This window comes from Euprymna scolopes, chromosome 10 (genome assembly GCF_053919585.1).
Source record: "Euprymna scolopes isolate OS-2025 chromosome 10, ASM5391958v1, whole genome shotgun sequence".
Classification (NCBI taxonomy): domain Eukaryota; kingdom Metazoa; phylum Mollusca; class Cephalopoda; order Sepiida; family Sepiolidae; genus Euprymna; species Euprymna scolopes.
In genome coordinates this window covers 59,604,685-59,617,412 of record NC_136491.1, presented here as the reverse complement: position 1 = coordinate 59,617,412, position 12,728 = coordinate 59,604,685, and the positions used below count along the sequence as shown (strand labels likewise).

Sequence of the window (12,728 nt, the reverse complement as noted above, 5' to 3'; positions counted from 1 at the left end):
TTGGCAACAGATTTGATATATATATATATATATATATATATATATATATATATATATATATTATATAGTCATCCACATACAGTACTGTTTCTCTATATCACAGTTCATCAGTGCGGCTAGACAGGCAACTACCTCAAGCCAGGATCGAAACCCAACCGCCCAAGTGACAGTCAAAGCTTCTAACCCAATGATGATCTATGAATATTTCACACTCCCATATTTTTATTGCCATCGAAATTGGTAAAATCGTCCATTGTTCAATCAAATTCTTTAATTGCCTGGGGACCCACTACAATGTATAGGGAAGAAGCTTCATATGCCTCCACACAGTAACCTAATTCACAATCCATTGCACTGTAGAGAACCTACTGTTGATTTTATACAATTATTTTTATATAATAGTTTGAAGTTTCAAATGCAAAAATCATGTATCATACTACAATTGTGCTCAAGACATTCATTTTGAATGCACCTCTGTCATATGAAAGAACCTACACTTGATTTTATATGCCTAGCCTTACTGCTTGTGCAGTGATAATGGCTTGAATTTAAATTTAGAATGAAAAAGTCAAGTATTATGGTGCAATTGTGCTTCATTTCAAATGCACCCCTGTCATATGAAAGAAACTACTGTTGATTTTATATGTCAGGCTTTCCAGCTTATGCACTTGTGATGTTAAGCTGTTTAAGGTGTGAACTTTGGTCAAAATAGCCTGCTCCTTCTTTCATCAGATTATTTTGATTACAATTATTGATACTTATCAAAGACATTCCAATACAAAACATATCTAAGAACATTGCCAGGCACATAAAGTACATTTGTGTGAAATTTCATAATCGGCTCAGCCGTTTTGGAGTCCATAAGGAATGAACTCACGTTTAATAAAAACTTGTATTTTTCAATAAAGACATAATTTCTTTTTTTTTTTTTCAATTCTCTTCAAAAGTCAAATTTCTTCTCAAATGCCAGAGAAAGCCAGAAAACTCTTTTGGAAGCAGCTCAAAAAGCACAAGTATTCATCAGGTGGAAATATCTGGAACTTCTAGTAAACCTGCTCAGGTTAACACAAAATATATTCGGCTTTCTTGTACTAATACTCTTTATTCTCCCTTTTGAGAACTCTTGTCCTTTAAATTGAAAGGAGAGATTAAAAAAAATGTTAAGTCTGGCAGACTTTATCAATAGAACCTCAAAATAACATGTTCTTTTTCTAAGGATAATCTTCCGGAATCTGATAGAAAAAAGTATGAGAAAGTGAATCAGTTTCTCCCTCTACTTTTGGTTAACTACGATGCAAATGAAAAGGGTAACAATAATGAGGATGGCCGGTGGGTAACAGTCAAGCCTCACCAGCTAGAAGAATCAAACCCCAACTACCACCCTTATACTGCTTCTAACAGGAAATGGAGGTATTTAATTAAAAAGAGTAATTATAAAATTGAAAATAGCTAACTCTATGCAGACTCTAATTGTGGATCTGAAATTGTGAGGCCGAGCAGGAATGTATGAATAAATTAATGCTGAAATTATAAATTTCAATAAAAAAAAACTATTTTTTTGGCACAAATTTCAAATTAAAAGCAGCTGTTATGTTCACTTTCAATAAAGCCGATCTGAGGCATTATACTTACATTGGTAGAAATAATAATGACAAGTGGAATGTTGTCAGTGACACTAACATTTCCCATAATGTCAATTTTCCTTCCAAAATGTCTAATATTGTTGACATTTTTTTTTTAATTTAAAAGAAAAAAATTGACAAAAACAGGCTATATATCACATCTAAATAGCAAACTTATGCACTAATAAAAAAAAATGTAATTGGCATTTTGTTGCATTTTTTTTAATTTTAAATATTTATAAATTTTACCATCATAAAAAACGATTATTATAATAATTTTAATTTCTTGACAAAGGAAATAAATTGAATTGAATATAAAAAAATAAAAGAAAAATGCAAAATTATCCAATTTGAAAAATTTATTGATATAAATCAGCATTTTTCAAATTTTGTAAATAGTGATTATTTAGTAAATTGATTTAAAATTATTAAAAGAAAAACCAAAAAAACATCAATCTAAAATGGTAAGAAAAATCACAAATCAATAAATTATCAATAAATTTTGTCATTATAAAAACAACGATTATTAGATTAGTTTTAATTTGCAAAAGAAAAAACAACAGCGAAAAATATCCAAAATCACTGAAAATATAATACATTTGCTAATCTAGCAAAAATGAAATTTATTTGTACAGCATAATTAATTAAATACACATGATAATATCACAGCTAATATAGCAGAAATAAAAATAAAAATTATTTGTACAGCATAATTAAATACATATTATAATATCACAGCAAAATTAAAATTTATTTCTACAACATAAATAAACATGTAGTGATTAATTAAATGAAAGTCCTCATCTTCTGTTGGTTGCTGGACGACGTGAAAACAGATGTCCATTACATCAGAGCCTAAAACGAGATGAGGCAAGGTGGGTATAGCATGGGAAATACAGTGAGTGATGGGCACCTATCTATCTCCTCCTCCCACAGGGAGTTTCTGACGGCAGTCTTGGAACTTGTGCTGCTTCAATCACTCTTCCTTATCATAACAACAAATTAACATAAGATTCCTTTGATCTATTTACACTGTACAAGTGGTAATTGCCATTATTCTTTATGACGCAGATTCCGCAGTCTGCAGAGCAGCATCATCTCAGCTCTACCAGGCTGATTGTGAGGATTTAGTCGGGCTCGTGCTCTGGGCGGCTTCTTCACAAGCGCAGGCTGCCGAGGTACTTCATGCTGGGTTGTGTCATTCGTGGATGTGCTCGGTTGGCATTCAGCCATGGGCGAAGTAGGCACAGTTTCTTCCTCTGTGGAAGCATCATGTGCGGGCACCTCTGCGGGGTCTACGATGCCGACTGGTGGCAAAGACGAGGATGCTGGCACAGGCGCTCTCAGCAAGTCAAGCCGGGTAGGTGCTGTTACTTCCGAGCTCTGTGGTGACGTTTGCTGTCCTCCCTCGAGATCCAACAGGTCTCTCCTCAGCGGTATGGCGGTCTCAACAGAGTTTCCGTTGCTTCGGTTTCCATAGGGGATGAACTTCCTAAGGTGTTGTCGATTTCTTATGGTTAGGCGCCTGGACCCATGGACTTTAATGACGTACTGGTGGAATTGTTTGACCTCTACAACCACTCCAGTTCACTCTCAACGTTTGGGGTGGTTGCCGATCAGGTTCTGGATGTGGACGTTGTCTCCTACTTTGAGAGGTGTGAGGGCTCTCGTGTGCATCGGCCACTTCTCATGTTCTGTAGAGTGTCTCTTGGCAAGAGCCTATTCTCTGTGGGCGAGGATCTCCTTCCATACTGGATAGGGGCAATATCGTCCCATCGGGATGGGGTCTCTGATGTGCCTCCCAAAAACCACAAGTGCTGGAGAAGATCTAGTGTCAGGGTCAATAGAGTTTCTGTATACCAGCATGGCTCTTTGAAATTTGTTAACGTCGATCGAGCCACCAGGCGAGGTGTTGTCCATTATCATGCGTTTTGCGGTTTTAACCGCAACTTCTGCTCTACAATTAGCATGGGGGTTGGCAACTGACGTCAACCGGTGGCGAACTCCCCATGATTGAAGGAATTCTTGCGTTTTGCTGGCTGTAAATTGTGGGCCGCCGTCAGTTGTGAGCTCCTTTGGCACCCCAAACGTGGCGAAAACCTCACGCACTCGCTTAATGAGGCCTGCTGCCCCATTCTCCGACCGGAACACCATTGGCCAGTTCGAGTACCGGTCTACTATGACAATGTACTCGGTGTTGTTGTGAGTGAAGTACACAACACAGCTGCTGGAACGGGTACTTGGGTGGTGTTATATCCGGTCGGGGCTGCATGGCGTTAGACTTTGTAATGCGCTGGCAATGCATACATTTATCTCTGGTTCGCTGAATGTCCAGTGTTATATTCGGCCAATATACACTGTCGGCTGCTCTGGCATTTATGGCATTGACGCCCTGGTGTGCCGCATGGAGGGCCTCAAGGATATCTGGACGCAATGACGCAGGAACAACGATTCTGTTCCCAGACAAGACCACCCCATCCATATAATAGAGGCTGCTGGCGATGCGGTAGTAAGGGTGGAGTGGCACTGGGAGGTGACGACAGTCCGCAGGAAAGCCTTCCTGGATAATGTCCTGTAGGCTGCGTAGGGTCTCATCTGATGCTGTGGCCTCCTACACCATCTCCCATGTCACCACGTTTGTGACGGCATAGAGTGCTGTAGATACAGACGCCAGGACAGAACTGTCCTCTGCAATGTCGAAGTTATCATCATCAGGTGGCATGGAGGCCTGTTGGGGTTGTTGGTGTGTTGCGGGGTACCTTGATGCGGCATCAGCGCCTGCGTTGTGCTTGCCGGCCACATGGATAATTTTGAATTTGTAGGCTAGGGTCTTTTCCTTCAGGTTGAGCAGACGATGGTTCTCAATCTCCGAAAGCGACCGGTCGTTCAGTATTCCTACAAGAGGTTTGTGGTCGGTGGCTACAGTTAGATCAGGGCAACCTTGGACGTAGTACCTGGTCTGGTAGAGGGCATACGCCACTGCCAGGCATTCTCCTTCGATAGGGGAGTAACGGGTCTCTGCCCCGTGTGTAAACTGACTCCCGACCAAGCACAGCTTCCACCCCGCTTTGCAGCAGACTGGAGTTCTTGTGATGCAGTTGCAGTACTTCTGCAACAGGCAGAATCCGATACCAGCAGTGGACCAGTCCGTGACGAGACATGTTGGCCATGACGGCTAGAAGAGTCTCACACCATCCTTCATCTCCTTGATTATTACCTGCTTTGGTTCCTGGAAGATTGCAGATAACTCCTCAGTCCATGCGAAAGGTGTTTTTGGCTTGAGGAGGTAGCGGAATGGCTGCAGGTTCTTAGTTCAGGAAACTGTTCGATCGAGTCCAGGAACTTAGTTGATGGTTGTACATTCGTTGGGGTGATGGAAAGCCCAGCGAAGTCGACGGTGTCTTGGCAGAACTGGAACTTCTTGGGGTTTAGTGTTATCCCGTTCCGTGCACAAAGATCAAGCCAGTCGCATGCCTGCAGGAATGATTCCTGGATGGAGTCAGCCCACATGCACGTATCATCGCCACACTTGACCTTGTTCTTGAAGTTGACTATAAGCGAGTCAAACCTTTGGGTGTAAGCATCGCCACTGGCTAAGAATACCTGGGGGGCTACCTTGTACCTATAGCGACCCCATGGCGTAATGAATGTGGTGATGTGCCGATCCTCCTTCTTGATTGGCATGGAGTGATACCAGTTCCAGGCATCTGTGACCGTTTTCTTTGTGTTCTGTGGGACACGTACAGCCAAATGGAACGGGATTTGCACATGGTGGGTGTGCCTTACCGAATGGCGGTTCTGAGGCTGTAGATCCACCGTTCTTCTTGGAGTGCCATCAGGGTGTTTGCAGGTGTTGAACGCCAATGAGGCGTAGTAATCCAATAGCCAGTCCTTGAGCACGGGGACATTTTCCTCCGTCGCGGCTATGCCTGGAGACATTGTTGTGGGTTTGGGTGGCGGAGTCCCAACTCGCTGCGGGCAGTTGCATGAATGGTTGGCTTCGTTTTCCAGTGATGATAGCGAGTCTGCAGGCCAGGCTACTGGAACTGCGGGGAAGTCTTTGGGGATGACCCCTAAACATACTAAGGCCTCTCTGCACAGGAAAGCCTTCCTCACTTTATCCGACACGTAGATGAACCCCGTGCTGAACCTACTATGTCAATGGTTGAGACTTCTGCAAGGATGCCACCAATGACGCCCATGTCTTCTGTTATGGGTTCTCGCATGGCTAGCTTCACGGGAGATATGTCTGACTTTGCCACACCCATAGCTAGGGCCGTCTTGAGGGGAATTACGGAACTTTGGCACCCAGAATCAGCTACCATAGGTATTTCGACCGGGGTGGGGGTCGAGTTCCGCAAAGGGTATCCCAATGTCTCGTGATCATCTAGAAGTGAAGTAAGGCGTACAGTTAGAATAGGATGAGGCTTAGACGGCCGGGCAATCCATTTGTCCTCATACACGTGGTGTTCCATGGGACCGCATTGGGCCGGTCTATTCGCCAGATTTTCTACCGCGCAAAGTTGATGGTAGATTGCGGTTGCATCGTCATCTTCAGTGCTCAGAGTGACTGTCGTTTTTCTGCCCTTATTCTTTGACCTGGAGTTTTGTTGGCACCACCTGGATGACTTGTCGTGGTGTCCCCATCCATTGCAATCTGAGCACCTGCTGCAGCAGGTGGCGTAGTGCCCTTTGATGGAGCATTTGCTGCATGTGGTGAGTCATGCGGGGCACATCTTGGCGCGATTATTCCTATCATTTGGTTGACCATGGCTGCGTCCACCACAGGCCCAGCACTTCTCTGTTGGGGTGTTTTTCGCCTCTGGCCACGATGTCGTTGGATATATTTTGTGTTGATCTTGGTGGGACATTGCAGCAGTGTTGTCGCTAACCGCAGCCCTGGTGGACTTTCCTTGCTCCTTTTGGGCAATCAAGTCCACAGTTTGTTCCAGGGTGCGGTCAGTTTTTGGGTCCCCCCCCGTATCTCAGCGAGGATCTCCGGGTCTGCAATACCTCTGATGAGGTTATCCAGAATAATCTCCGCGCTGTAATCGTATTGGTGCTGACATCCGGTTTCTTTACACCTAGCGGTAAACTTGCAAAGGGCAGCCTGCCCTTTCAGCGCCGTCAGAAATGTCCTTATCGGGGTACCTGGGGTTTGAACCATTTTGCTTAGTCGCATGTGATGGACCAGTGTGCTTTCCTTCTTGACTGCGAGGTGTTTAATGGCAGCCAGGAGTTCGGCCTCAGGCATGGACGCTACATCATTCTGTAGGTCCCTTAGGATGTCTTGCTTTAGTTCCTCATCGCAACAATAGAACTGTTGTGCACATGGTGGTAGGCACCGTCATGCCGGTCTTATACATATTCCACTGTCTGGTGAATGAAGACCACTGACCAGGAGAGCTCCCTGCATTAATAGATGGAGGCTGCAATTTAAGTACTGGTTTCGGGGATGGCTGTGCCGATATTGGATGTGCAGACTGCTGGTGCATGCTCATTAATGTGCTTAGCACCGGTGAATCAGCAGGGAGGGGTTGGGTTTTGTATCCGCAGTTTGCAACAGGACAAGCTAATTCGATGATAGGCATAACTGGATATTGGTCGTCGGTATCAGAATGGGAAGAGTCCTCGCTGGGTGAGTACATATGAGGTGGATCACTGTCTAGAAGGCTCCATGATGTAGAGGACATAAATGAAAGTTGGTTGCTGGACGACATGAAGACAGATGTCCTTTACATCAGAGCCTGAAACGAGATGAGGCAAGGTGAGTATAGCATGGGAAATAGACTGAGTGATGGCTACCTATCTAATTAATCAAGAGAGATTGGGAACAGGGATGAAACTTTTACAATTTAATCCCCTCTTCACTAAAAAAAAATAAAAACAATGCATTAAAAGATCTATATGCACCACCAAAGCTGTGTATAAAACGTCAGCGTTTTACACAATAACAACAATCTCATTATTTCATGTGTTTACTATTTTCTGAGTCAATTTCTATGGATGAGCATTGGCGCTATAAGTATTAATGGAAGTAACTTTTTTTTTGCTATCAGATTTTCATATTTACATTATAAAACAAATAGACTTTTTTAACGAACTACACAGACCAGAGTTAATAAAATTAGATTAATGTTAACGTCTTCTGTTGACACTTATGTATCTAAAGATACTTTTGCTTACAGGCCTCTGTACTATTTTGGAAAAAAGCGCCAGAAAATAAGGATCACCCGCTATCATTTTAAATAATTAAATCAAAACAAATTTTTTTTAGGTTAATTCTGTATTTGTAATTTTTATTATCTCAAGAGTCATATATTCTATTATATGAATATATTTTTTAATATTGGAAACCTGTTATAAAGAAATCTTTGTTTAAACTTCATATCGCATAATATATTAATTTAATATCATTTAAAGCTAAAGATAATTATTTTTAGAATTATGTGTTTTGTTGTAATTTAAATAATTATATTACCGAGAAAAAAATTATCAAGAAAAAGTGTTTATTTTATTTTAACATAATATTTGATTTTATGTCCAATTTTATTTACAACTTTAAGGTAAGTGAAATAAATAACGGGATTTTAATAAATATATAAAAATAACTATTCTTTAATTATTTCATCTTTTCAACTTTAAAAGTGATGAAATTTTTATCGACCTACATTTATTTTGTTTAGTTTTCATAACATGAAACATGGAGGTGGGGTAGAACACCTAAAAAAAATATTTCCTCTAATATAATTAACAAAACCTACTTTTATTACGTAAATTTATTTAATAATGAATAAATATAAAAAATTTCAGAAAAATATGACGATTATTTGATTTTTGCTAAGTTTTTAAAACATAGGTATGTCTACGGCTTCAAAAAGGTCACTACATAGGAACGCTATTTTAAAACGTTGATAATGTAAACACGCTTTTTTTCATTATTTTTGTACGCTGTAAAAAAGTTAAACAAAATATTTGCAGTTTATTTGAAGCTTAAATGTTAAAAAAGTTAGGATGATAATATATTAAATTACAGTTACATCATGTTACATGCAGCGGGGGTTAAAACTGTGGCGTGAATTGGAGGTATCTAATGAACTAATAATCAGAGTTTTACAAATATAACCCCAGGGGGAAAATGCTGTATTTGGGGAGGGGGCTGTATTTGGAAAACCCGGTACTATCTTTAAGTAAAGAACTCTGTTATAAAAATGCAACCAAATGTAAATTATTTTTAAAGTAATTTGATATAAAGTGCAACAAATTGGCAATTTCATTTTTATTAGTTCATCAGGCAAATCTAATTCAGTTCAAATAAAATGGTTTTATTTAAATATTGTTTGGTTAAGCATTTTGTTAAACATTTATCTGTTGGAGCAGTAGTCTTTTTCCAAAAAATTTTTTTTATGCTACGTTTGTTCATTTTATATATGTAACATTTGTTCATGTTAGACATGTGACATTTGTTCATTTTATATATGTAACATCTGTACATTTTATATATGTAACATTTGTTCATTTTATATATGTAACATTTGTTCATTTTATATATGTAACATTTGTTCATTTTATATATGTTACATTTGTTCATTTTATATATGTAACATTTGTTCATTTTATATATGTAGCATTTGTTCATTTTATATATGTAACATTTGTTCATTTTATATATGTAACATTTGTTCATTTTATATATGTAACATTTGTTCATTTTATATATGTAACATTTGTTCATTTTATATATGCAACATTTTTTCATTTTGTGTTTTATTTGTTTATTTTATGTTTTATTTGTTTATTTTATATACGTTTTATTTTTTCGTATTTATATATGTTACATTTGTTCTTTTATGTTTTCAATTTGCCAATCTATTATTTTTTTGCTATTGATATTCATTAAGTCAATATATTCATGATATTAGTTTTTATTTTTTAATAATGTTTTGGTTCATTTGTTGTTTTCTTGGCTTATAGTTTGTAGAAATTTCTTGAAGGATCTATGCATGAGGATTACTTCATTACTAACTTATTGAAAAGCAAAACATCTTTTATATCGAAAACTTACAAATTTGGAAAATTACCTGCTCAATATAACAAAGGATATTACTTTTTACAAAAACAAAATCTCATTCCAAAAGAAATTGGACAAAAAATAGTGAACAATTCTAAGAATTTATTATTCAAGGCACACAAAATTAGAAATAGACCTATGTATTAAAAGATTGGAACTTTTAGAAGCTATTTTATAAAAAGTTTTCAAATTATTTTATAAGTAGAAAGTAAAAAATATCTTAATAACAATTCCAGTTTTATAACAATATGGTTTGCTTGGTAACTAATGAGCAAACGGAATCATTAAATTTAATTTTCAAAAGCTAATAAAAAAAACAAAAAAAAACAAACGGCACAGTTAAAAAAAAAAGAAAAAAAAAACAATGAAAATAAAATAAGTTTGTGCAACACTAGGTAGGTATAGCTCATTTTAGTTAAAGTAGGAAATTACATAGAAAAATCTTTAAATAATATGGTGTTTTCTTTCATTTTTTTTTTCTTATTAAACATTTTTTATGTGAAAACGGTAAATCTTGGATTTTTAAAAAATTTATGATTTAATTTTTATATTGCAGGTTTCACCTGAAGAAAAAAATGCTCTCGACAAAGAAATTTTCATAAAATGTAGTTCAGTTGGATCAGATATAATTCGTTTGGTTACCAACTGCAATGTTTCAGATGCAGACGTAAAACTTGTCATTGAGAAATTTACTTTTGTATTGGAAGAAATAAAAACAATATGATCTTTTCAAATTCTTTATAACTAAAATGTATCTCATTAATCCATAATGCAACGGAATTGGGAATGTCGTTTTAATTATGTTTTTAATTCTTAATATCCTTTAAACTATGAGAAAAGTTTATCCGAAAAAAATGTAAAAGAAAATAAATTCAAAGTTTCTCAATAAGGACCGTAAAATATTTTCAGAGACCAAAAAAAAAGCATATTTGGAAAATAGAGGGAGAGGCATGAAAAGGCCAAAGAAAATTTAGGCAACACAAAATATAGATATGGAGTGTTTAGTAATTAATGATTAAATATTATTGTTTAGTAATTAATAATTAAATAAAGATTAAAATATTAAATTGTTCTAATTACTCATTTATTGAATTTTTTTTTCATCCGATCTATGACAACTGACTGTTTTGGGCTTTAAATTTCTTAAAATGCTGAACTCCTTTTTTTAAATTAAAATATTTTTCACTTGTCTTTCAATGCTTTTTTTTTTCATTTTATGGTTAATTTTCCGTAACTGTCATATTTAATTTGCTTGCTAAAACCTTCATCTTCTAAATGTAGATGCGTGGTGATAAAAATAGGAGGAGATTAGAAAACATGTCTTTACAATAGAAGGAAGGACTATCCCGATTTTGGATGAAAATCGAATAAAAAGCTTAGGGAAGCTCTTCTACATTACTCTGAAAGACATGCCAGCCATTTTTGCCACATGCAGTAATTTTCATACATAGCCTGCAAAAATAGTCAGGATTGTCAGGACACTTTAAAGCTTAGCTATGTAATATAGCCATTATGTACTTCTGCGGACATTGTGGCTCCTCTAAACATATAGCGTTCTCATCTCGATCAAGATATGGGAGAGAAAAGCAAGTGGTCTCCTCCAGAGATGGAATCTAAGCAGCGTGGCTTTATATGGTACATCCAGTGCTATCCAATTGCCTTTCAGGTCAAGGAAGTTTTTAGACAAGGAGTACATGATGTCTTGTACAAGAGCAAATTACTAATATATAAACTCCAGAGATCCCAAAGTGGTAGGTGTTGGTGCGAAAGAGCCATCTACTGCAGAGGGAAACCTAAAAATTATATCTATTGTGGGTATGGTTGCACAAGAAAGAGCAGACTTTGGATGGTTTCCCTCTAATTTGTTTAAACAACTCAGCGTGAAGGAGTGGCTGCTGAATCTTATACTAAACGAAGTAAGAGCAGAGATAAAAGAAAATAGAATGACTAAAATAACTGGTTATAGTCAATAAGGTGCATAAATGAAGTGGGGCGACATAGATCAATGCAAAGTAATGGAGTCATATCTCTGGAAAATCGACTTCAGCCACACTAGATTCTTAGTCCAAATGATCTATGACAGGCTGCTAAATTCCATGAACCTCCACTTAGAGGCCAAAACTAATTTTTTAAAATGCCCCTTAAGTCCAGAGAGAGTTTCCCTGCAACACATTTTAAGTAAGTGCAAAACAGCATTGATAGACGGTTGCTATTGTTGGCATTGTTGGCATTGTGATAAGGTTTTAGCTGTGATGCCACATGTTATTGCTAAGAAGAGAGCCATTAAGTACATTAAAGCAGGCACAATGCAGAGCAAAAAAGTCTCAGGACTATACTCCTTATTGTCATCTGTGGTGGATCAGCAAATGTGAGTTGCTCTAGGTCAAAAATTGAAATTGAAAATTCTCTGCACACATTACGAGTTCCAAATTATGTCCAGATATAATTGTTTATTCTAATGCCACAAAGCAAATCATGTTGCCAGAGTTAATGGCCCCATGGGAGAAGAACATGCAAGAAACCTTTGAGAGAAAGTTTGGAAAGTACCAAGAACTTCTAGAATAATGCAGGAGCAAAGGATAGAGCACTCATTGCATCCTGGTCAAAATTGAGTGCAGAAGCTTTGCAGGCCAGTATGATATGAGTGCTGACTAGATTGGGAAAAAAAGAATGAAGTTAAAATATGTAGAAAAAATGACAACGTGGTTATGGTTAAGCAGGGCAAATGAGTGGTCCAAAATAACCAAAACATGAACTGTTCTTACATCCTAAGAATAGGAAAGACATGTTTGTAACAAAATTTGTACAAACCCTAAAAGGCTTAATTAATCATTGATTAGTTTTATATATATATACTAGTTGTGGCTCAATTTGGTGTAATGGAAAATTCTAATAAAAAGAGAAAATGCATGTTTCTTATATTCTTAGTACAGCAATCCACTCCAAAAAGTAAAAAAAAAAAGGCGAAAATGAAAAAAAATGGTACTCTTGCAAAATTGTATCCAGATGCTCAGGAATTACCGTCAATCATGGCT

The 12,728-nt window shown here is 37.4% G+C and overlaps 1 protein-coding gene across 7 annotated transcripts in view; it reads left to right on the top strand.

Moving 5' to 3' along the window:
* Positions 1–10,890, top strand: part of LOC145286001 (uncharacterized) — a 273,253-nt gene extending 262,363 nt beyond the window's left edge. For all 7 annotated transcript variants that reach the window (XM_080134598.1, XM_080134595.1, XM_080134594.1 and 4 more), the window contains one exon: positions 10,250–10,890. In XM_080134598.1, coding sequence (XP_079990724.1) covers positions 10,250–10,417 — 168 coding nt within the window. In that variant the 3' untranslated portion in view covers positions 10,418–10,890. The remainder of the gene's footprint in view (positions 1–10,249) is intronic.
* Positions 10,891–12,728: the final 1,838 nt, after the last annotated feature.